This window comes from Bubalus bubalis, chromosome 13 (assembly GCF_019923935.1).
Source record: "Bubalus bubalis isolate 160015118507 breed Murrah chromosome 13, NDDB_SH_1, whole genome shotgun sequence".
Lineage (NCBI taxonomy): Eukaryota > Metazoa > Chordata > Mammalia > Artiodactyla > Bovidae > Bubalus > Bubalus bubalis.
In genome coordinates this window covers 74,055,260-74,079,239 of record NC_059169.1, presented here as the reverse complement: position 1 = coordinate 74,079,239, position 23,980 = coordinate 74,055,260, and the positions used below count along the sequence as shown (strand labels likewise).

Below are 23,980 nucleotides of genomic sequence, written 5' to 3'. Positions count from 1 at the left end.
GTGAGGGTCAGTGTGCATAAGTGTTGGGCCAAGCAGTTAAAGGACATAAAAATCTAAGCTAATCATTAGACATTATGGGCAGAAAGGGGCCCAAGAGTTATTGTTTAATGTCCCCTGAAAGCATTAGCCTCTTTGGCTGATGAAGTGAAACAATACATGTGAAATAACCTATAGCTGAAGATGACACCACCCTTATGGCAGAAAGTGAAGAGGAACTAAAAAGCCTCTTGATGAAAGTGAAAGTGGAGAGTGAAAAAATTGGCTTAAAGCTCAACATTCAGAAAACGAAGATCATGGCCTCTGATCCCATCACTTCATGGGAAATAGATGGGGAAACAGTGGAAACAGTGTCAGACTTTATTTTTCTGGGCTCCAAAATCACTGCAGATGGTAACTGCAGCCATGAAATTAAAAGACACTTGCTCCTTGGAAGGAAAGTTATGACCAACCTAGATAGCATATTCAAAAGCAGAGACATTACTTTGCCAACAAAGGTCCCATCTAGTCAAGGCTATGGTTTTTCCTGTGGTCATGTATGGATGTGAGAGTTGGACTGTGAAGAAGGCTGAGCGCCGAAGAATTGATGCCTTTGAATTGTGGTGTTGGAGAAGACTCTTGAGAGTCCCTTGGACTGCAAGGAGATCCAACCAGTCCATCCTGAAGGAGATCAGCCCTGGGATTTCTTTGGAGGGAATGATGCTAAAGCTGAAACTCCAGTACTTTGGCCACCTCAGGCAAAGAGTTGACTCATTGGAAAAGACTCTGATGCTGGGAGGGATTGGGGGCAGGAGGGGAAGGGGACGCCAGAGGATGAGATGGCTGGATGGCATCACTGACTCGATGGACTTGAGTCTGAGTGAACTCCGGGAGTTTGTTATGGACAGGGAGGCCTGGCATGCTGTGATTCACGGGGTCGCAAAGAGTCAGACACGACTGAGCGACTGAACTGAACTGAACTGAACTGAATCCTTAGCTGTATGGAAAAAAATCTAGAGAAAACCAACTAAAAATGTCCAGGCAGTGAAAAAGAGGGCCAAGTGAAATAGATAAAGGGAAGGAGGGGAACAGTTACTTTGTTCAGTTGTATCCACTCTACAGTTGGTCTGGAAGTGACGCCATCTCCTGGGAAGAAAAATGCATAACCTTCTGTAATCATGTTTTATATGAGGAAGACAAGAAAAGATTTTTCAAAACTATTTAGTTTTAAATGGTTATGTGTTATCTGTGTAACTTAAGAAGATGTTCTGCTCAAGTGCATTTTTCTACTTTTGTTAAACTCAGACTCATGTTCTGGTCACTGCTGGTTGAAAGTCATCTGTGAGAGACTGATTTGAGTACCTTAAGGATTAACTCCAAAAATACTTTGACTGCATCTAAAATTCAGTAAATTAAAAAAAATTCTGATATATAAACAGTTACCCAAAACAGTAAGCTCCCGTATTCTTAATATATCTTTTGATGCTGTTTAATTTTAATTTGTTCTAATTAGCACTTTTATGAACATTACATGTTTTACCTGCAGCTGAATGACATTTAGAAAGAAATGTTCTTATCCTTGAAGACATCAAAGACAATGAAAGAAAGTGCTTTTTATCTGATGTAGCCAGATACCCCTATCAGGATAAAGGATGAACTTAGTTTCCATAAATCTTAGTTTTAAAATCTAATCGGTGAAGCAGATTATTATTAAAAGTTGTGCTTATTCACATAACTTCCATACATTTCTGTTTAGTGTGACTATTTGAATGATTACAGTAAGGAAAATAATAATAGAATGTATTGAATTGTACTTTGGGACAAGCCACGTTTAAGTGTTTAAAGATTATCTCGCATACTTCTGTTGCTGTATTTATCATTTTTTCTCATGAGAGTGCCAAGGTGTTGAAGAGATTGGCTAACTTGACCACCGTAGCACCTAGTAGCAGAACTAGACCTTAAAAGCAGAATCTGGTTTTAGATCCTGCCGTGCCATGGTGTCTGGTACATTCTCTAAACTAAGCATTGTTCAGAGCCATTCTGGGTGCCATAGGTTTGCTTTCATCTTTGATTTTTACTTTTAATGGGAAATTATTCAGCATGAATCTGAATTAAAAAGGTATTTCTTTGTTGCTTTTTTGAATACAGTCATCCCTGGGCATCCATGGGACATTGGTTCCAGGACCCCCTGCAGACACCAGAATTCCAGATGTACATGTCCCTTATACAAAATGAAATTCACAGATGTGCCTGTCCCTTAAATAAAATGGTATTAATACAGTTGGACCTTACTATCCACGCGATTTGCATCCTCAGCTACAGAAGGCTGGCTGTATTGAGTTATAAATACAGTTCCTCGTCCTTTTTACCCACCACTCTGGGAATCATAGCAAAATATTTAGGCTTTTTACTTTTCTTGGAGTATGGAGAAGAGAAATAAAAGTTCTTGAAATGAAACAAGTATTTTTGTCATTCATCATCCATTGGAGTTTAGGGTAATTTTCAAGAGTAGCTACTTGGACATGTCTTGAGAACTAACAAATGATCCCTGACTTGCTAAACTTTTTTTCCTCTTAAGTTTCTACTTTGTGCCTGTACTAAAATATTAACTATTTGATTAACAGGAAAAGCAGAAGCAGTAAAGGGCTTTTTACCTCAAACACTGTTGCTTCCTTCTGCCCCCACCCCCTTCCACTTTGCCTGCCCTTGTTCTTCCCCCATCACAGACACACTTACGTTGAAATACAGTCTTTCCAAGGTGAAAAACAGTTTGCTTTCAGGAGATGGTATAAGAAATCATACTTGACATGGTCTAAAGAAAAACCACATTGCAGTGAATAAGTTGCAGGTGACCGAAGTTCATAGTTCTTCAGGCACTGCCTGTCAGATCTAATCCCTTGAATCTGTTTGTCACTTCCACTGTATAATCATAAGGGATTTGATTTAGGTCATATCTGAATGGTCTAGTAGTTTTCCCTACTTTCTTCAATTAAAGTCTGAATTTGGCAATAAGGAGTTCATGATCTGAGCCACAGACCAAAGTTCATAATTATTTGAACAAAAGCTCCAGGCAGTGTAGTAAATCTTAGGTACCCTTTTGATTCCCAGGGTCACAAGAACTGGTTGTGTGTGCTGTCTTCTGCCCCCCTTCCTCTGGCTTGGGCATCTGTATGGGACTTGGACATGACCGGAGTGATGGTGACTGGGAAGTAATGCCACTGCAGAGGCTGAAGGTGGGCTTCCCTAGTGGCTCAGATGATAAAGAATCTGCCTACAGTGCAGGAGACGTAAGAGACATGGGTTCGATCCCTGGGTCAGGAAAGGTCCCCTGCGGAAGGCAATGGCTACCCACTCCAGTATTCTTGTCTGGAGAATCCCATGGACAGAGGAGTCTGGCGGGCTACAGTCCACGGAGTCACAAAGAGTCAGACATAACAGTGACTAACACAAACAGGCTGAAGGTAGCTACTGAACATGCCTTCAAGTTTAAGATAGTAAGTAGATTACTTAAGGAAAGACTATGAGAGCAAAGGAAATTATATAAGATAGTAAAAATATTTTGGCCATTGGGTGAGATACTTATATTTTGGACTATTGAGTGGAGATTCTGTGTCTTTTAGCTAATAGAGGATACTCTGTGGAATGTTGGTGATGTATGTTCTTCCTGGAGAGTGACAATTTGACAAGGGATTGACAGTCTTACAGTGTTTGGCTGTAAAACAAAAATGAGGCAGTAATTAAAAAAACAAAACCAAGACACTTATAAAGTGTCTTCATTATGCTGTCATTTACTTTACCTTACCCAACACATACCCAAAAACTTGTGGGTGACTTGTTTCTAACGAATGTAGGAGCAAGCAAAGCCCATTGTGAATTTTTATTCCCTCACCAATGAAAGAAATATTCTATGTCTGTATTATCTTGTACAGTTTCCACGTGTGGCTGTTGAACACTTAACATGGCTGACATGTCTGAGGAAATGAAGTTTCAGTTTAAATAGTTGCATATCGCTAGTGGCTACTCTGGAGAAGGCAATGGCACCCCACTCCAGTACTCTTGCCTGGAAAATCCCATGGATGGAGGAACCTCATAGGCTGCGGTCCATGGGGTCGCTAAGAGTCAGACATGACTGAGCAACTTCACTTTGACTATTCACTTTCATGCATTGGAGAAGGAAATGGCACCCACTCCAGTGTTCTTGCCTGGAGAATGCCTGGGACGGGGGAGCCTGGTGGGCTGCCGTCTATGGGGTCGCACAGAGTCGGACACGACTGAAGCGACTCGGCAGCAGCAGCAGCAGCAGTAGCTACTCTATTGGATAGTGCAAGTGGATAATGGAGTTTTTTCCCTCTGTTGGGTTTTTCCTACAGAGTGAAAATTAAGCCTTATGTATTTTACAGTCTTTTCTCTTAAATGGCAGATCTAAGTGTTAGCATGTGCTGTGCTGTGCTTAAGTTGCTCAGTCATGTCCAACTATTTGGAACCCCATGGACTGTAGCCCACCAGGCTCCTCTGTCCACGGGGATTCTCCAGGCAAGAAGAATGCAGTGGGTGGGTTGCCGTTTCCTTCTCTAATATTACTGTAAATCTTATGATAGGATGTCCAGATTACCATTATTGATTAATTGCAGCCTAAAACTTGTCTTCTTCTCATCTTTTTTTTCCCTCACTTGCTTATTTAACACATTTATATTGCATGCCTAATTTCTAGGCCCTGGGAATATGAACAAGGTCCCTATTTTCATGAAGCTTGAAATAATTAACAGGTATTTGTAAGACACTTAAATTACTTAATTTTAATGTTTACCCTGTGTAATCCTTCTAGTAGTCTTTCCAGGTAAGGATATGTTTGATTACTTGTCAGTTGCAAGTGCTGAAATTTTTTCAAATCCACATTCTAACAGACAAGTATGTATTGGGTTGGCCAAAAAGTCCATTTGGGCTTTTCCTTAAGGTTGTATGGAAAAACCCAACCGAACTTTTTGGCCAACCCAATACCGTTAATACTATTACTGTTCCTCTGAGAAACTCTGTCCTGTGGAAGCTTCCTGTAAATGTACTGTCTTAAAACTAGGCATCATCAGAACCTTTTGGTATTAGTAGATCCCCTGGTTATTCCCTCACCTTGCCTTCCCCCTGGCCTTCTGCCCGCCCGCTCCTGAGCTGGGCCTTCTCCTGAACGTTGCATCGTTTTCTGACTTGGGGCCCAGAAGGTGTCCTCTTGCTCACAGGCAGTCCCAGCACTCTGGCTGTTCCTGCTTCTCCTTGCAGGGACACTTCTCTCTCGCTTACCCTGCAAATGTCAGCCTCCTGCTCCCCCTTGGGAAGCACTGTTTACCTTCTTCACTGCTTTACTCCCTCCTTTTCAAAAATGAAATCAACATCGTAAGATAATTTACCTTCTTTTGTGAAACCTGTCATTTTAAGAATAGCATAAATTGCAGTCAAATGTAGCTGGAGCACAAAGGATAGATGAATGCGAAAGTAATGATATTTACATCATAAAATGACTCCTACACATTGGCAGTTGCTGATGGAAACACTTGTTCAGTGATTTTGGAGTTGCTTAATTCTATACTTGACAACTAGATTAGCTAGGCAGTATTACTTAGGGATTTTTGCTTAGGCAGGAGAATAGTCTATGTGTATATACTGCTGCTGCTGCTAAGTCGCTTCATTCGTGTCCGACTCTGTGCGACCCCATAGTCGGCAGCCCACCAGGCTCCCCCGTGCCTGGGATTCTCCAGGCAAGAACACTGGAGTGGGTTGCCATTTCCTTCTCCAATGCATGGAAGTGAAAAGTGAAAGTGAAGTCGCTCAGTCATGTCCAACTCTAACGACCCCATGGACTGCGGCCTACCAGGCTTCTCCGTCCATGGGATTTTCCAGGCAAGAGTACTGGAGTGGGGTGCCATTGCCTTCTCCATAATGAGGCGTTATTGTGGAATTTGTTAATACGGGATTCAACCTTTTCTCCTGTGATACAATTGTCCAATAACGGTGTCATTTGTTTACTTGCTTAACCAATATTCGTTGAGTTACTTTTATATAAGACGCACTAAGTGAGATCAGTGAAGATTAATTGAATAAAATATGTAGACTTGTCTTCCCCAGTCTGCCAACAGCTTAGAGCAATAGAAATTTGGCTTTTTTTCATTGTTTTAGATTTTGACATTTAAAATATTTGGAGGGTGTTTATACTACATTTTTATTTGAGGATTGAATTCCCATTACAGTGTGTAAATTGTAATACACCATAATGAAGATCTTTAATAAGGTGGATTATGAACCATAATTATAGCCAGTGGCTAGTGACATTGGAGAAGGCAATGGCACCCCACTCCAGTACTCTTGCCTGGAAAATCCCATGGACGGAGGAGCCTGGTAGGCTGCAGTCTATGGGGTCGCTCAGAGTCGGACACGACTGAGCGACTTCCCTTTCACTTTTCACTTTCATGCATTGGAGAAGGAAATGGCAACCCACTCCAGTATTCTTGCCTGGAGAACCCCAGGGACGGGGGAGCCTGGTAGGCTGCCGTCTCAGGGGTTGCACAGAGTCGGACATGACTGAAGCGACTTAGCAGCAGCAGTGACATTGATGAAATAGGAATCTTTTTTCAGTGTTGTAAAGAAGAATGTATTGGACTTCTCTGGCAGTCCAGCAGTTAAGACTCAGTTCTTCCCATGCAGGGTGTGTGGATTCGATCCCTGGTCAGGCAACTGTGATACTACATGCTACTTGGTGTGACCAAATTTAAAAAAAAAAGAATGTGCTCTTTTGTATGTGTCTTTGTAGAATTGGGCTAACTGAAAGCAGGTGGGTACCTTCAATTTCCCCAATAAAGGAAAATTGCTTTTTTTGAGATGTAGTTGTTATACAATATTATATAAGTTTCAGATATACAACAAAGTGATTCATAATGTTTAAAGGTTATATTCCATTTATAGTTATTACAAGAGAATTACTTGTTTTTAACTAAACTCAATGAGCTTTTAATTAGAGGTGTTATTCAGTTATATGGTCTTTTAGGGAGTGTATAGATTAACTACTTGAGGCTTTGGGTTAAAGAAAAAAAAAGATTTGAGCTCCCATTGTTTTGCTTTTAAGATTGAGAAGATGTATGCAGAGCTTTAACACAGTTTCTGCTGCTGCTGCTGCTAAGTCACTTCAGTCGTGTCCGACTCTGTGCGACCCCACAGACGGCAGCCAACCAGGCTCACCCGTCCCTGGGATTCTCCAGGCAAGAACACTGGAGTGGGTTGCCATTTCCTTCTCCAATGCATGTAAGTGAAAAGTGAAAGTCAAGTCGCTCAGTCGTGTCTGACTCTTAGCGACCCCATGGACTGCAGCCTACCAGGCTCCTCCATCCATGGGATTTTCCAGGCAAGAGTCCTGGAGTGGGGTGCCATTGCCTTCTCCGTAACACAGTTTCTACAACATAGTAAAATACTTTCTAGATGTCTGTTTTTAATGGTTGTTTTATTAGTGTTTTCACTCTTAGGTTATTTAGCCCTTGAGCTTTTCCTTTGATTGGAAAGTAAGAAACTGGCCCTTTATATAATATTCTAGAAAGACTGGTAATTCAGTGAATCCTAGTCTTCTAAGACTGTGGACTTATATTCTAAACTGTCCTGAAATGGTGGTAGTAATTAGCACCACACTTTTGTTTTTTAGTGGTTTGTAAAGTAGGGTCTATCTGTGTCCAAATGATCATATAGTGATATTTTTCTATTATTTTTTCTTGAAAATAACACCTTGTTTTTAAATTTTCTGAAAAAGTTAAGACTCTGTTAAAAAAAAAAAAGATTTATATATTTTTGGCTGCGCTGGGTCCTTGCTGCTGTGCACTCAGGCTTGGTCCGGTTGTGGCTAGTGGGGACTACTCTTCATTGCAGCGTGCAGGCTTCCCACTGAAGTGACTGCTTTGGTTGTGGAGCACAGGCTTAGTGGCCTTGCAGTATGTGGGATCTTTCTGGACCAGGGATCAAACCCATGTCCTCTTCATTGGCAGGCTGATTCATTACCACTGGACCACCAGGCAAATCCCAGACCAATTTTTTACATGATTGGGACAATAAAACTTGCAGCTTTCCCCCAGTCCAGCCTCAGACCTCTGTGTGTAGTTTGCTGTTCAGCTGTGCAAACCAGATATTTCCACATTGTACTATTTTGTACAAGCCTAGTTTTAAACCTTATTTTGACTTTGAAGGCGTGTTGAGGTCAGTGATGTTTAATTTGGTACATTGTTCCGTGGTGAAATGGAGTTGCAAATTATTCTGACACTTCATGGGATAATGTTAAATGAATTATTTAGTGTTAAGTAAAGAACCCTGCTAAATTATTTTGAACTATTCAAGTTAATTAAAGTATTTTAAGGTTTAGTTCTTCAAAAATATATTTTCCATCCATAGGTTAACCTTTTGAATTTTGAATCATAAGATATCCTCTTTTAATTAAAACAAAACCCTTGGACTTGACTTTTTAAATGTATAATAAGAAGGTTAAATTTTTATATGAGCTCTTTCAAAAAAAAGTTAATTCAGTGTTTTCCTGTATATATTTAAAGGATTGAATACTTTGAGGATAAAAATGGCATGACACTCTAAGAATGATGAAATTGGCTGTTAGAACTTCTGCATTAGAATTGAAAGGAAACCATGCCACCTAAATCTGAATCAGGATACAGTGGCTGAAATAAATTCTAGTGTAAGAGTATGACAAGAAATAAGCTACCATTTATAAAAACGCACTTAACCTAAACACACTGAAATCCCAAGGAATTTTCAAGCTGTGAAGTAATGGGAACAATCATTTAATGTGGAAAGAAGAAGCCAGTGCATGCCTCCTTGCTTGAATGTCTTATAAGATGAAATTGTGGAGTGAGGTGATTGAAACAGAAAAGATAATTTAGTGGCAGCATAGCAGCTAGATTACCATTTAGAGAGGCCAGGCCCCTGAGAACTGATTGCATTAAGGGGATAGGCCTAAGGTTAGAATACAGAGAGAGGTATTCAGAAACAGGCTGCCACTTGTTTTTTTTTTTTCCCCTCCAAAGGATTTACACATGCATAGTTCTCAGTTCCGGAGAAGGCAATGGCACCCCACTCCAGTACTCTTGCCTGGAGAATCCTGTGGTCAGAGGAGCCTGGTGGACTGCTGTCCATTGGGTCACAGAGTTAGACACGACTGAAGTGACTTAGCATGCATGCATGCATTGGAGAAGGAAATGGCAACTCACTCCAGTGTTCTTGCCTGGAGAATCCCAGGGAAGGAGGAGCCTGGTGGGCTGCCGTCTATGAGGTCGCACAGAGTCGGACATGATTGAAGTGACTTAGCAGCAGCAACATAGTTCTAATCCTTTGTAAACATTCCTATACCTGTCTGCAACCATTCATTTCTTTCTAAACGTTTATCTGTCAGTCACTTTGAGACATCTTCTCGGCTTGGAGGAGTTGTTTCCGCCTAGTCTTTTGGGCTTCACCTCTTAGGAACATGGGCTGACCTGCTTCAGCTTACCAAGTGCACATCTTGGAGTTATTCTTTACTTCGTAGCGGCACACAGTTGTCATAATACCAACCCCCTGTCCCTCTTCAGTCCTGCAGATAACCAGTTATAGGTAAGCATTTGTTTAATGTTTGTCTTCCACTAAGCAAGTCTTTTCTTGGTAGACAGAGGCACCCAGGAAATATCCTGATTCTGGGAAAGATTGAAGGCAGAAGGAGAGGGGAAGACAGAGGACAAGATGGTTGGATGGCATCACCGACTTGATGGACATGAGTTTGAGCAAGTTCCAGGAGATGGTAAAGGACAGGGAAGCCTGGCATGCCACAGCCCATGGGGTCGCAAAGAGTCAGACACAACTGAGCCACTGAACAACAACAAGAATAGGCACCCAGTAAAGATTTGCTGGATGACTGCCTGTAAGAAGCTTCTTCTAAAGTCTGGGCATGGCACAGCTTCAGCCATGGGGATGCACGTGCGGGAGAACAGTGGATTGAGCTGGAGAGGGAGCAGGGACTAGATCCCAGAATGACATGCAGTCATGGGAAGAAGCTTGTGCATCACCCAAGAGCAGTTAAGAGGCCATTGAAAGATTGTAAACCCAAGTCCATCTTTGGGTGGATATCTCCCTTCTAGGTCTCTAGCTAGTGCTTTCTTCCTAGTTTATAGAAACTCTACTTGGCCCATGAAAACAAAGTAACACAGTAAATACAATTTATGGTTACATGTACAGTAAATTTCTGAAGACATTTCTAAGAGTACTTTTTTTACACTTCATAAAATTACGATCTTATATAGTTAAAGAATATATATGGATTTGTAAATAATTGGACGAATTAAAATACTTATATTTTAATACTGAAATAACTATACTCAATTTGGCAATCACAGTTAAAAACAAAACCAGTAGTATTTACAGCTTTCAAATGAAAAAAGCAGTTGGTAGATCTCTAATATCTCCTGAGGAATTTGGTATTATATATCAAATCTCAAAGGCAGTGCCAAAGAATGATCAGATTACCATACAGTTGCACTCATTTCACATGCTAGCAAGATTATGCTCAAGATCCTTCAAACTAGACTTCAGCAGTACGTGAATTGAGAACTTCCAGATGTACAAGCTGGATTTAGAAAAGGCAGAGGAACCAAAGATCAAAATTTCTAACATCCACTGGATCATAGAAAAAGCAAGGGAATTCCAAAAAAATATCTACTTCTGCTTCATTGATCATGGTAAAGCCTTTGACTGTGTGGGTCACAACAAACTGTGGAAATTTTTTAAAAAGATGGGAACACTGGACCACCTTACCTGCCTCCTTAGAGGCTCCTGTATGCAGCACAAGAAGCAACAGTTAGAACCAAACATGGAACAAAGGACTGGTTCCAAATTGGGAAGGGAGTACATCAAGACTGTATATTGTTACCCTGCTTATGTAACTTCTGTACAGAGTACATCATGCAAAATGCCAGGCTGGATGAAGCTCAAGCTGGAATCAAGATTGCCAGGAGAAATATCAACAACTTCAGATACCCAGGTGACACCACCCTTACGTCAGAAAGCGAAGAGGGACTAAGAGCCTCTTGATGAAGGTGAAAGAGGAGAGTGAAAAAGCTGGCCTAAAACTCAGCTTTCAGAAAACAAAGATCATGACATCTGGTCCCGTCTCTTATGGCAAATAGATGGGGAAAGTGGAAACACTGACTGTATTTTCTTGGGCTCCAAAATCACTGTGGAGGGTGATTTCAGCCACAAAATTAAAAGATGCTTGCTCCTTGGAAGAAAAGCTATGACAGACTTAGACAGCATATTAAAAAGCAGAGATAACATTTTGCTGAGAGAGGTTCGTATAGCCAAAGCTGTGGTTTTTCCACTAGTCATGTACGGATGTGAGAGTTAGACCAAGAAGACAGCTGAGTACCAAAGAATTGATGCTTTCAAACTGGGGTGCTGGAGAAAACTCTGGAGAGTCCTTTGGACAGCAAGGAGATTAAACCAGTCAGTCCTAAAGAAAATCACCCCTGAATATTCATTGGAAGGACTGATGCTGAAGCTGACACTACAATACTTTGGCCACCTGATGTGAAGAGTTGACTTTCTAGAAAAGACACTGATGCTGAGAAAGACTGAGGACAAGAGGAGAAGGGAGTGACAGAGGATGAGATGGTTAAATGGCATCACTGACTCAGTGGACATGAGTTTGAGCAAACTCCAGGAGATAGCGAAAGACAGCGAAGCCTGGTGTGCTGCAGTCCATGGAGCTGCAAAGAGTCAGACACGACTTAGTTACTGAACAACCACCACCTAAAAATAAGCAGAAGGAAACAGAACAGAAACTCCATCCAACAAATTAAATAATGATGTTATAAAAAAAAGAAAAAGTTACCTTTTATATAGCAAGTTGTTCCTTTGAAGGAATTTTAAATGAAAATTATTTTTAAAGTCCCATTAAAAGAAAGTAATATATTATGTTCAACATATATTATTTTTAAATGAGCAACATTTTTATGGCTTTCAAACTAACCTTCCCAGAAACAATATTTCTTTTTCCTATAAAAAAAAGTGTACTTACTTTTCTGATTTTAAAAGTGATAGATGCCAGAAAATTTAGAAAATATATGGGAATCTTAAATGCCTTCATTCTGATCTCTTCCCATCTTTCATGTGAAGTTCCACTCTCTTTAAAATTGTATCTTTTTTTTTTTTGTCTGTATCAAATGGTTCTTAGTTTCTTTGCTGTGATCATTGCATCGTTCCTTTGGGGTTCATTTAACTTCTTGCTGAAATGAATCCTTGAGTAGTTCTCTTGGTGAGGATCTGTGTTTTTGTATGAGTATTTTTATTTCATTCTTACTCTTTGATTATAATTTAGCTAGACATGGCTGGCAATTATTTTTCCTGTAGTGCTTTAAGTTTTAAGTTAAAAAGTCTGTAGATACAATGGTGCCTTTTGTCCTTTAAAAATAGTTACTTTGGGAAAAAGTAGTCATTTTGAAAGCTACACCTTTTCCCGCCTTAAAACGTTTGTTTGTTTTTTTTTTTTTTTAGATTTACTGTGCTCATATACCAGAATAATTTAATTTTTAAAATAAGAAGTAAATGGTTGAATGTGAGTCACTGGGTATGGTAATATATGTTTTGTTGTTCTTTAATTGGTAAGTCGTGTCAGACTCTTTACAACCCTAAGAACTGGAGCCTGCCAGGCTCTTCTTGTCCATGGTATTTCCCAGGCAAGGTACTTGAGTGGGTTGCCGTTTCCTACTACAGGGAATCTGCCCACTTAAGGATGAAATCTCTTGTATTGGCAGGTGGATTCTTTATCACTGAGCCACCAGGGAAGCCCATGGTAATATTTAGTCCAAAACAAAATCTCCTAAGATTGCTATTTGAATATGTACTAGTATTATATTTTATAATATGCTCTACATAGTGTCATATGTTTATTTTACAGTTCTTTTTCCAAAAGCGCTATTTTTAGTTGTATTTTAGTTTAGATGGATCATTTATCTGCACTGTCCAGTGAAACAGCTACTAGCCTGAGTGCTGATGTGTCCTGTTTTTATATACTTTTGTCAAATGATTGGAAGTTTTGAATAAATACCTTGATTAGTTTTATACCATATAACTTAGTATAATTCATTTTTACATGCAGATTTTTTTTGCCCACAAATTTAAAGGTGATTAGCTTCTTTGCTTTAAAAGTTAAGGTTTGACTGTACGGTATAAGATTTAGAAGGAAGTTGTAGAAATAAATGAGATAGTTTGTGTGTTTAGCTGGTGGTCTGCTTTCCATGTTATAGTCACATACAGTGTGTTTTTGAAGTATTAAGGCTGATATATCTTCTTTATATGTGAAGTATTAGGTCTTGATAAAAAGATTATCGGAATACCTGTTCAGGTTTCACTCTAATAAACAAGTAAGTTTGTTGAGAATGCCTTCTGTTTTTCAGATTGCAAATAGAAGAATCTTCCAAACCTGTAAGGCTATCACAGCAGCTGGACAAAGTCGTGACAACCAATTACAAACCTGTTGCTAATCATCAATACAATGTAAGTCTTCATGTCGTTCTTCATTCTGGTCTGTCTTGAATGTCATAGACTCTTAGGTTTTGAAAGGACCGCAGCAGTCACACCTTGCTGTCAGGTGCTTGAGGTATCCAGGCTTAGTGGGCAAGATAACAGTTTGCCGAGCGCAGAAAAGGTATTCACTCTATAGCCAAAGTCATACAATAAGAAGAAGACAACCACTGCTGAAATGACTCCTGAAAAGTTTTTCAGAGAAATAAAACATTTCTTCAGTGTTTCTAATGTTTTGAAGCTAAGTATCCTTAAAAAAAATATATTAGCTTTAGAGTTTTTTTCTCTACCTTTATAACTGAGAGTAGGATCATGAACCAATGGTCATTTTTCCCATTATTAAGATCGCTTTACCTAGTTTCAGCTTTTCTAGGAATTTTTACAGCCTCACACTACTATGTAAAGTGTGGGCTGCCTGTATGTAAAAAAAACTTTTTCATTAAAGTATACTGTATGTACTATATTTATTATATATATTGGAAAAGGAAATATCAACCCACTCCAGTGTTCTTGCCTGGAGAATTCCATGGACAGAGGAACTTGGAAGGCTACAGTCCATGGGATCGCAAAGAGTCAGACATGACTGAGTGACTAACACACACTTTATAAATATATAGTGTATATATTTGTACACATACACAGTGTATGTATGTATAGTACACACATGTATACATCTTATATGTACTTTGTGCCGGGCAGTACAAAGGTCTAACTGTTGTAATTATTGCTGTGATCCTTATTTTATAGATGAAGAAACTGGGGCACAGAGAGGTTAGCTTCCTTGAGGTCACACAGCCAGTAATCAAGTAGTCCAGATGTTGAACCATGGAAACTGGTTTAAGAGCCTTACTATTTTTCTTAATTGAAGTATAGGCAACTTACAATATTGTGTTAGTTGTTGGTATCCAGCAAAGTGATGTGATTATATATATATATGTATGCATGTATATACATGTGTGTGTATATATGTATAGTGATAGTGTTAGTCACTCAGTTATGTCTGACTCTTTGTGACCCCATGGACTGTAGCCCGCCAGGCTCCTCTGTCTATGGAATTCTCCAGGCAGGAATACTAGAGTGGGTAGCCGTTCCCTTCTCCAGGGGATCTTTCCTACCCAAGGATTGATCCTGGGTCTCCTGCCTTACAGGCAGATTCTTTACTTTCCGAGCTACCAGAGGAGCCCGTGTGTGTGTGTGTGTGTGTGTTTCATTTTAGGCAGTTTCATATGTAGTAGTATATATCTGTCCATCCCTTACTCCTACTTTACTCCTCTGCCCGTTTCCCCTTCGATGACCATAAGTTTGTTTTCCATGTCTGTGAGTAGGAACCTTACTCTTAAGAAACCTGTGTTGCTGTAGATCCTTAGCAGTGCTTAAAGAGCTAAGAGATTTGGGTCTTGAAGTACCTGCAGTGTAAGGAGAAAGTGAAGATTTTCTGAAAATAAAAGGAAGTCCAAGTTAAGTAGTAGTTGAGAGTTGATACCTTTGTGTCCTACTTTGTTGCTTAAGATTTCCCCTTGATACTGAATTTAGGAAGAAATAAATACTCTTTTTTAAGTTTGGCCTTTAAGTTACAAGCTTATCAAATGATGCAGGTTAGTATCTGCCCAACCACTACTTTATGATATTTGAATATCTTACGGTTATTTTATAAAGACAGGTAGCAAATGTAAATGCCTCCAGGGCCAAGCAGGCATCTTCTTGGGTAGGATGCTGAAATTTAAGAAGGTAAATGGTAGAGACTATGATGAACTGAAGTGCCTGTGCCCCTTCTAAAGACATCCAAATTTTTAAAATTGCTACACTGTTTCTCTCTATTGTTTATAATAGGAAAAGACTAGAAACAAATGTCCAAAAATAAGGATTAGTTCAGTACTTTAACAATTGTTATTTTTTAGTGCTAGGTGCTAGGGTGATTTTATCCTGATTTTCTCTTTAATGAAATCTTTTTGAATTCTTGGAATTGTCAGTCTTTTTGAATTGTTGGAACTGTCACAGTGAGTACCTACTGTCTGAATTGTTACAGTGGAAGTTTTACAGTGTAAAGTTTTTCTGTTGCGATGGGAAAGGGGGGAAGCTAGGAAAAAGTGTTGGTACTTAGCCATGACAGTGGCCTACCACAGTTACATAAGATTTGTCTCCTCTGAACAAAAAAATGTTTTTGGTTTTTTTTTTTTTAATGCCAATTTTATGCCTGAGATACCTACTCTTGGTGAACCAAATAAAGTTTCTGTCTTCAAGGAGCTACCATTTTTTTCAGTTTCTCTGGTCATGCCCTTTCAGACCCTGTTTGGGTATAATCTGTATTTCCTTTGACCTAGTGAGTCCACATTTTTAAATTACAATTGTTTTTTCCTTTAGTTCCATTACAAGGGTCACTCTTGTTATACTGCTACATACCATCCTTTCTGAGGCAAAAGGAAAGTCTCTCTTAGGTCAGAGCTGGCACTTTGGCGTGTATCAAAGCTCTGACCTCTAATTCATGTTCAGAGTGATGTTGGCACTATATCTACCTGGCAGGTATAGAAGGATAGATTCCAAGTGTCATATTTTTGGAGTGCTTTTCATTGCTCTCTTTTTAGTACTAAAATAAGTACAAATACATTGTATTCTGAACCACTTGTTAGGATATAAAGCTGTCACATGCCTTTTAAAGAGACTCTTTAACGTCAAGTGACATTTCGGTTCATGGTATCAACCTTTGTTAACGTTGTCATAGCGTTAATGAGTCATTAATATTAATGTAATTATAGTGATGAGTCATATAATCTGTAATTAACAAAGATTGACTGTAAGCTACCATGTTACACTGCTTGAATGTTTAGTGATTTCCGCCACCCCCCCACTCCATGAGAGTGTATCGGAAATTGGTGGAGGCGCCTGCATAGCTCTTAAAAGCATAGACAGCATTATAATAAAATGCTAACTATAATAAGAGTATAAAGCTTTTGTTTTTGTGGTCAGGGAACTAAGAGCCCACAAGGCACGTGGCCGGGGAAAAAGGTTTTTTACTGATAGAGTCATATAATCCAAATATAGAGTCACTGATGTATAAGATTCCATTCAACTGCCTCCATCCCTGACTGCAGGTAAGGGCGCCTGTGTATGTTCTGTGTTCTGGTTGACTTTGTAGACATCATTATCCCGCCTGTGTGAATGTCATAGCATTCTTTTATGTAGTCTCCAGTCATAGGACCTTCCTCATCAGGAATCCCTTTTCTCGTAAGAAACTGTGCCCTCTGTTTAGGCAGTGGTCTCAGTGCTGGCTATAGACTAAAATCACCTGGGACGCTTTTAAAAAAGAAAAATACCTTCAAAGATTGGTTTCATTGATCTAATGTGGAGGCCAGCTATCTTTAAATTTTTTACCTAGGTAGTTCTGGCATTCAGCCACTGATCCAAAGAGACAGGAAATCTGCTTGTCTCTTGTGGCATGTCTGCCATCTCCTGTGGCATGGGGAGCAAAAATGATACCTAGAAGGGAGACCAGGAAGTCTCTTTCCACTAAATCTAAGGCTTTTTAGAAAGAATTAGTATCTTCTTGTCTCTATTACCATCAACTCCCCGCCCCACCCCCCTGCCCCCAGCTTGAAAAGAAGACTTCTCTTTGCCTTTTCTCCCCACCCTGGCAAGAGCTCTTGGTCTGAAAGTGATAGAACATTAGAAGAAACTGAACTAGAAAATTAGTGTTGGAGGGAGCAGAACTATTACATAAAATCTTGAAGTAAACCCCCAGGAACTAAAAAGAAAATTGATTATAGTGCATACTCTGTTTCATTCTGTGGAACAGCCAGTTGTGTTGTCTTAATCTTCAGAACTGAGGTTGTTGGGGGTGTTTTTTTGGCTTGGCTTTTTTTTTTTTTTTGGTTTTTAAGTATTTATATATATATATAAATATATATATAAATTTGGAATTTTGTTGATTAAAGTGGATGCCTGCAAGACTGAATCTAAAGGCCTTTCAGAAATATTTGCCTACTGTACTATATAGTATAGTATACGAATACTACATGGTTTAAAAAAAAAATGCTGCATGCTTTGTCCATTTGAATTTGCACACCAAAGACTGATCAACCCTAAAGAATTAATTTCCTCCCAAGAGATAACAACACATTAGGCAGAAATAGAAGCATAGGGGGTGGGGGAATCTTTCATAAGGATTTAAAATGCAAACCATGATATTCAAGCCTGTCACGCTCACTTTAAAAGTTAAAAACCTCCACAAAGACTGTCTTGACAAAGCAATCAAAGTATTTCTGCAAACAACAATCTAGAAATTTACAGACATCTGTATTATAATATTTTAATTGGAAGTGGGTGGCATTTATAATTTTAGTCAGGGATTATTGTCTCAGTAATGATAGTTGAACAGCCCTATACCACATCCACAATGGGTGTTCAACATTTGGTTGCAGTTCATTCTTGAATAATTTGTTTTTTATTTTGAAAGTAAAATTGTATATGATGGAATTTGGGGATTATAAAAATTTGTACCTGGAGATGAAAGTTCTTTCTGAATTGACATTTCTGTGCAGCTGATGACGCCTTAGTTTATGGTCACTGGGGGCAGATATCAGGAATTAAAATTCATATAATACAAAAGCTGTTTCTAGTCTAATAACTAGCCTAGTAGTATTTTGTGGTGGCTGTGAACAAGTTAGGAATCTGATTGCTTTGAGTGTCGTTTCCTGATGGTGCCAGTGTGAAACACAATGCCCAAAGGAAAAAGAGCCAAAAGGAGAAGAAATAGCATTATCTCGAAACAGTAGTCTTTTCCTAGACTGGTGCATATCATGTGTTGTTTATTTGTGAAATTAATTTTTAGTACAGAGTTATAAGTAAAATATTAAGACTGCCATTTGTACACTGATGAGCTTAAAAAAGAGAAGTAACCTCAGGGATCTTAGTTTTGGCATGAGTATAATTTGTTGCTAATAATTTAATGATCATGGGATCATTTTAGTCCCTTTTTATAATTATATGTACTTTGGAACCACCTGATACCACAGAGCAGAATTGGGGTGATGGATCTCTCTTGAACATCATTAAAAAAAAAGATTTAAATAATGTAGTACTACAAAAATTTTATTGAGCCATTGATAGGCGTGGTTAACGCAGAAAGATAAGCATACAGGTCTTGTCTGTTTTCTCCCCATTTTAAAGGAGGAGAGCACCAATGTTAAATGCAGTGTTTTTGAGATTGAAACATGTAAACCAAGATTTAAAAAGAAAATTTTCTGTGTAGAATTGGTACTTTTCTCACTGCTCATTAACATTACAAATCACAACCTAATCTGACTCTTAATCAATACCTTTGGTATTGATTTTGAAGTTTCTAATTTATTCTCAGTTCTTATCTTTAGTCCTTTTGGGTCTGACCTATGGCTTTTAGGGTTGGGACAACTTGATAACAAACACTTAAGTTTTTCTCTCCACTGCCTACTGGACTGTATGCCCTCTCTAAAGAGGACTGTCTTGCTTTGCTAGTAGAGTCGCTCAGTCGTGTTCGACTCTTTGCGACCCCATGCATGGTAGCCTACCAGGCTCCTCCATCCATGGGATTTTTCCAGGCAAGAGTACTGGAGTGGGCTGCCATTTCCTTCTCCAGGGATCGTCCTGACCCAGGGATCGAACCCAGGTCTCCCTCATTGCAGGCAGACACTTTACCATCTGAGCCACCAGGGAAGTCCTATCTTGCTTTACCAGCATGTTTTGTTACTTGAAAACATTTTTCCTGTTCATCTTCCTAGCTGCTCAAGTCATTTTACATGAGGAAGAGAGGGCTAAGAGTGGACGCTGAATATGCCCTAACTTCAGTTTCCTGTTTCCTGAATTTAAGTTTTCCATCTTCTTTCAGCATAAGTTAAAGCTGGGATGGAAGAGAAGACAGAATGTTGTACAACTGCGGCTCCATACGAGAACACGGAAGCAGAGCACTAGCCTGTTGCTGGGCTCCCACCTGTCTGTCTGGTTTTTCTTGAGGATCAGTTGTTGTAGCCACGCGTTCCGGGAAACAAACTCACTCAGAAGGACAGTGCAGATAGTGGAGTGCAGTTTATTACACCGGCAGGCCCACGGCAGTCTCCTCTTAGCCAAGGACCCCGACCAGCGTTTGTGAAAATCTTTTATACCCCATGTGTACGTGTCTGAACCCACCACTCCAAATTCCTTGAGACTTACATAAACCCAGGAAAATACAATCCCAATAACCCCATCATTCACATGCTATGTGCTCATGTGCTCAAACAGTCAATTAGCCAATAATCAGTAAACCCGAAGTTATACTCCGATAGATACAGAAAAATTTATGGCCTCTCTGGAGGAAGGGGTGATTAGTATATGTTTTCTCTTAGGCGATGAGTAACCTAGATACGATCTTCAAGGTTCCCTCTATCTGGAGGGGGTCTTATCCTTCTGTTGTTGTTTTCATAGGCACTAAACAGAGTTCAGAGTCCATTGGAAAGGTGGCTGAGCATGATCAGCATGAACAGGCCTAAGATGGAGTCCAGGCCCTTTGAATTCCTTCTTCACAGTGACCTTTCACCGAATGAAATCCCACACCCCACTCAGGCCTTTAAGAAGGAAATAGGCTTTCTCCACTCTTCCTTTGTCTGATTCTACCTCCCTCTATTTTGTAGATGCCAAGTTAAGTTTCTTATCTTCCACTTGGTCGGAGTAAAGGGTTATCGTATCTTCTTCCTGTGGTCCATACTTTTATACTCTTTCCTCTGGCCCTGCTTTCTACACTATCCATCACAGTGGGCAGAGCAAACCCTTTCAAGCACAGTGCAGCTATGGAAGGGAATTTCAGGATGCAAACTGAGTACAGTTATAAATGGGGGAAAATATGACATAGTTTAGACATTGGTCAGCAAAGCAAGGCTTAAACGTGAATCGCTTTAAGGTATTCCATGATGTCGTTCCTCTTTTTAATCCAAAGAGCCTCCTTTTGTAGATGTGTGGGCTTTGTCTTGGTCTGTCATGCTTTCTTTCTCCATCATACAGCCACTGTCTTAGTTCTCTCCTCCTTTTAACCCGAGAGAAAGAAAATTCTGTCTCGAGTGGCCCCCAAGTCCATCTCTTTTGGTCTTGGCTATAGCTCTGCAGCCTCCTTTCTCACGGAATCGGGGCAGAATCTGTGCTTCTGCCTTTGACCATAAGTGCATTTTTTTTTTCACGATACTGGGCTGGGGTTCATTCCTCCCCAACAGTACAGTCTGTGCCCTGCATTTACACTTTTTTCCCAACGTCATGAGTTGTCCTAGGTAACTCTGGTCTCTTTTACTACATTACTACATTTAAAATACTTAAGGCCCTCTGTATACATTTTAATACACGAGCCTTAAGAAAGGGATACCTTTTGAAAGAGAGTATCGTATTTACTCCCATATTTTAGTGCAGTTGTTGTTGTTTAGTCGCTAAGCCGTGTCCAACTCTTTTGTGACCCCCATGAACTGTAGCCCATCAGGCTCCTCTGTCCATGGCGTTTCCCAGGCAAGAATACTGGAGTGGGCTGCTATTTTCTTCAGTTTTAGTGCAATACCAAGCATCTAATCCATGCTTAATCTATTGAGGAGCTGAATGGATTTCAAGTTTTACTCTCCAGGTATACATATCGCAAAAATTAAGACCTTCAATTTAGCTCTTTCTCCTTGTCTAGCTCCTAATTTTATTTATTGAAAGACCAATACTGTTGTCAGAGTTACTTCTTGCCTCTAATTTGAAAGTCTCTGATTATATTTAAGGTATATTTTTAGTCTTAACATCAATAGAAATTAGATTTTATCTCTTTACGTCTCTCTTGTTAAAATACAGAGAATAAGCTTAACTATATGAAGCTGGAATTTGTACATAATTTAGTTGTATGTTTTGATATGCATTTCTCCGTCTTTGAAGCTAGTCTCTCTCTCTCATAGTAATTCTGTTGATGCACAAAAGATGGTTCTCTGACAGCTTTTACCCAGCCTTCTGATGCTTTATTGACCAGGTGGGCTGCTGCTGCAGTCTGTATTGTTGTTTAGTCGCTAAGTCATGTCCACCTGTTTTGCGACCCCACAGACTGTAGCCCACCAGGCTCCTCTGTCCATGGGATTCTCCAGGTGAGAATACTGGAGTGGGGTGCCGTTTCCTTCTCCAGGGGATCTTCTTGGCCCAGGGATGGAACTCGTATGTCCTTCATTGGCAGCAAGTTCTTTACCACTGAGCCACCAGGGAAGCCCTACAGTTTATATATATATCTGTCCTCTAACAAGTTTATGAGGCTTTATCAAGATAAAGTTAATAAAAAAAAAAATGAAAAGCTTAATCAACGGACATGAATGTAAGCAAATTGCGTGTTTTCAATAAAGAGTTAACTTTTTTACAAATGCACATATGTCTGGATGGTAACACCATTCGTGCCATTGCTTACTTCATTTTACAGAAGAAGCAAATTCAAGGAGGTCACGGGGTTGGGAGGAGAAAAGGCCACCTGTCACCACCCTTGTTCTTTGCTTTTTATCAAGATTTCCCAAGCTTTTCCTCCCTAGAAAACCTGTTGTCTGATCTGTCTGCCCCTCAGCCTTCTTCCTGCCCTGAAAAACTCTCATTTTGAAAGATATTACCTACCAAATGGCATAGAGCAGATAAACTCTTTTACTGTATTTTGGGTAATCAAAAACAAAGAGTTGCAAATAGACTTGGTGATCCACATGATGTGATTTTGGTGAAGATGGGCTTTGGGGGAGGAAGTGGACACATTACATAAAGCTTTAGGTAACAGTGAAAATGGTTTACAGGTGGGCACTAACCTTCCTGGAGCCTTAAAGGTCTGAGGAGCCCTAGGAGCAGTGAAGGCCACAGATACTGAACCACCGCTCTTTGACCTGCTGCCTTGCAATTTAAAATCTAATAGTGGAGGACAGAAAAGAGTGCCTGTGTTTCAGAGTGAGCACATTGAACTGATGCCTTCGGGATTTTTGCTTTCTTCACATAGATTGAATATGAAAGGAAAAAGAAAGAAGATGGAAAGCGAGCCCGAGCTGATAAACAACACGTTTTGGACATGCTGTTTTCAGCTTTTGAGAAACATCAGTATTATAATCTGAAGGACTTGGTGGACATCACAAAACAGCCTGTGGTATGTATATGCTCACACTGATCCTTTAAGTAGGTTTAAACAGGCTTCATTAGTGCGGCTTTACTGAAGAGAAGCGCGTCGTGAACTAGCAAGTTCGCCTGCACCTATGCTGGCATCAGGCCTTGTTCCAGCGTGGGAAAGCTGTCTGCCTGCGGTCTTTTTTCTTCCTTCCTTTCTTCCCCTTTTCTTTCTTCCCCTCTCTTCCTTTCTCTCTGTTTCTTTTTTTAATCTCAGCTTCATTGTTTTAATTTTAAATACATTTAGTATCAATAGTTCATATGAAGAAGTGGCAGATTTGTCCTCCTTTTGATCTTTGACTGATTCTTGACGTTAAGCCTGAAGTCTCTTTGTTTATAGCATTTCTAGTCTTTCATTTGTTCTTCTCCCTCCCTCTAGAAAAGCTCAACTTTAAGAGTCACTGTTTTCTCACAGTGAGTGTTTATCCCTGTCTTGCAAACTGTTCTCTGTGGATTTTTTTTAAATCATCTAGCACTAACATTAGGTCCTTTCAAACTTGAGCTGTAGAGCCTCACAGTGCTCGTTGAGATTATGCTTGGGTTGACCTAGTCTCCATTTTCAAGGAAATTTTTAATAAATTGATGTTTTAGAAAATTTTTGTTCTATAAATAATCATTTTTTAATCACTTCTCCAGACGTTTGTATTAATACCTATCTGAAAATAATCTGTGTTTCTAATCCATTTAAAATGCTGGAAACAAGGAAGGGATCGAAACCCTTTCTCTAGTCTTTGGGTCACATTTCCTTCCATTTAACTTTCTCACACCTAAGCTTAGCAAAGTGGCAGATTGAATTATAGCAGTATTTTACTTAATAGGATTTTAAAAATTAGGTGGAAACCCCGTTATTTTTGTCCTCTTACCCAGTTTCCTTTATCATTTTATCCACCTTGCCAGGATGCCCAAGAATATGTTAATTCTAACTGCTCCATTTATTTGCCTCAGAATATGTAACAAGATAACCAGTTTTGTAAAATATTTTAACATAAATGGCTCCATGGTTTGTCTTTTTTTATGTATTCAAAGCTTCAGGAAATTATTTCTGAAACTTCAGTATTGATGGTGCAGTTTCCCACTTCTGTAGAGATTTCTTTACTGTTAGGCTTCATCCTTTCACTTTTTCATTAAGAAAGAAATTTGAATTCCAAAAGACCTAAATACTTTTTCTTTAACCAAAGAGAAGGAAAGTGCTCATGCTGGCAGTATTATCAACTCATCTTAATGACTTCACTCCCTTCAGCATCAAAGCCTTAGAAACAGCATTCCAAGCTAGATTAAAAAATTTGAAATA

At 39.5% G+C, this 23,980-nt stretch overlaps 1 protein-coding gene across 2 annotated transcripts in view; it reads left to right on the top strand.

Moving 5' to 3' along the window:
* GTF2F2 (general transcription factor IIF subunit 2) overlaps positions 1-23,980 on the top strand; it is a 135,972-nt gene that overhangs the window by 99,939 nt on the left and 12,053 nt on the right. For both annotated transcript variants that reach the window (XM_006053388.3, XM_044926827.2), the window contains exons 6-7: positions 13,428-13,527; positions 22,529-22,672. In XM_006053388.3, the coding sequence (XP_006053450.1) occupies positions 13,428-13,527; positions 22,529-22,672 (244 nt within the window). The remainder of the gene's footprint in view (positions 1-13,427; positions 13,528-22,528; positions 22,673-23,980) is intronic.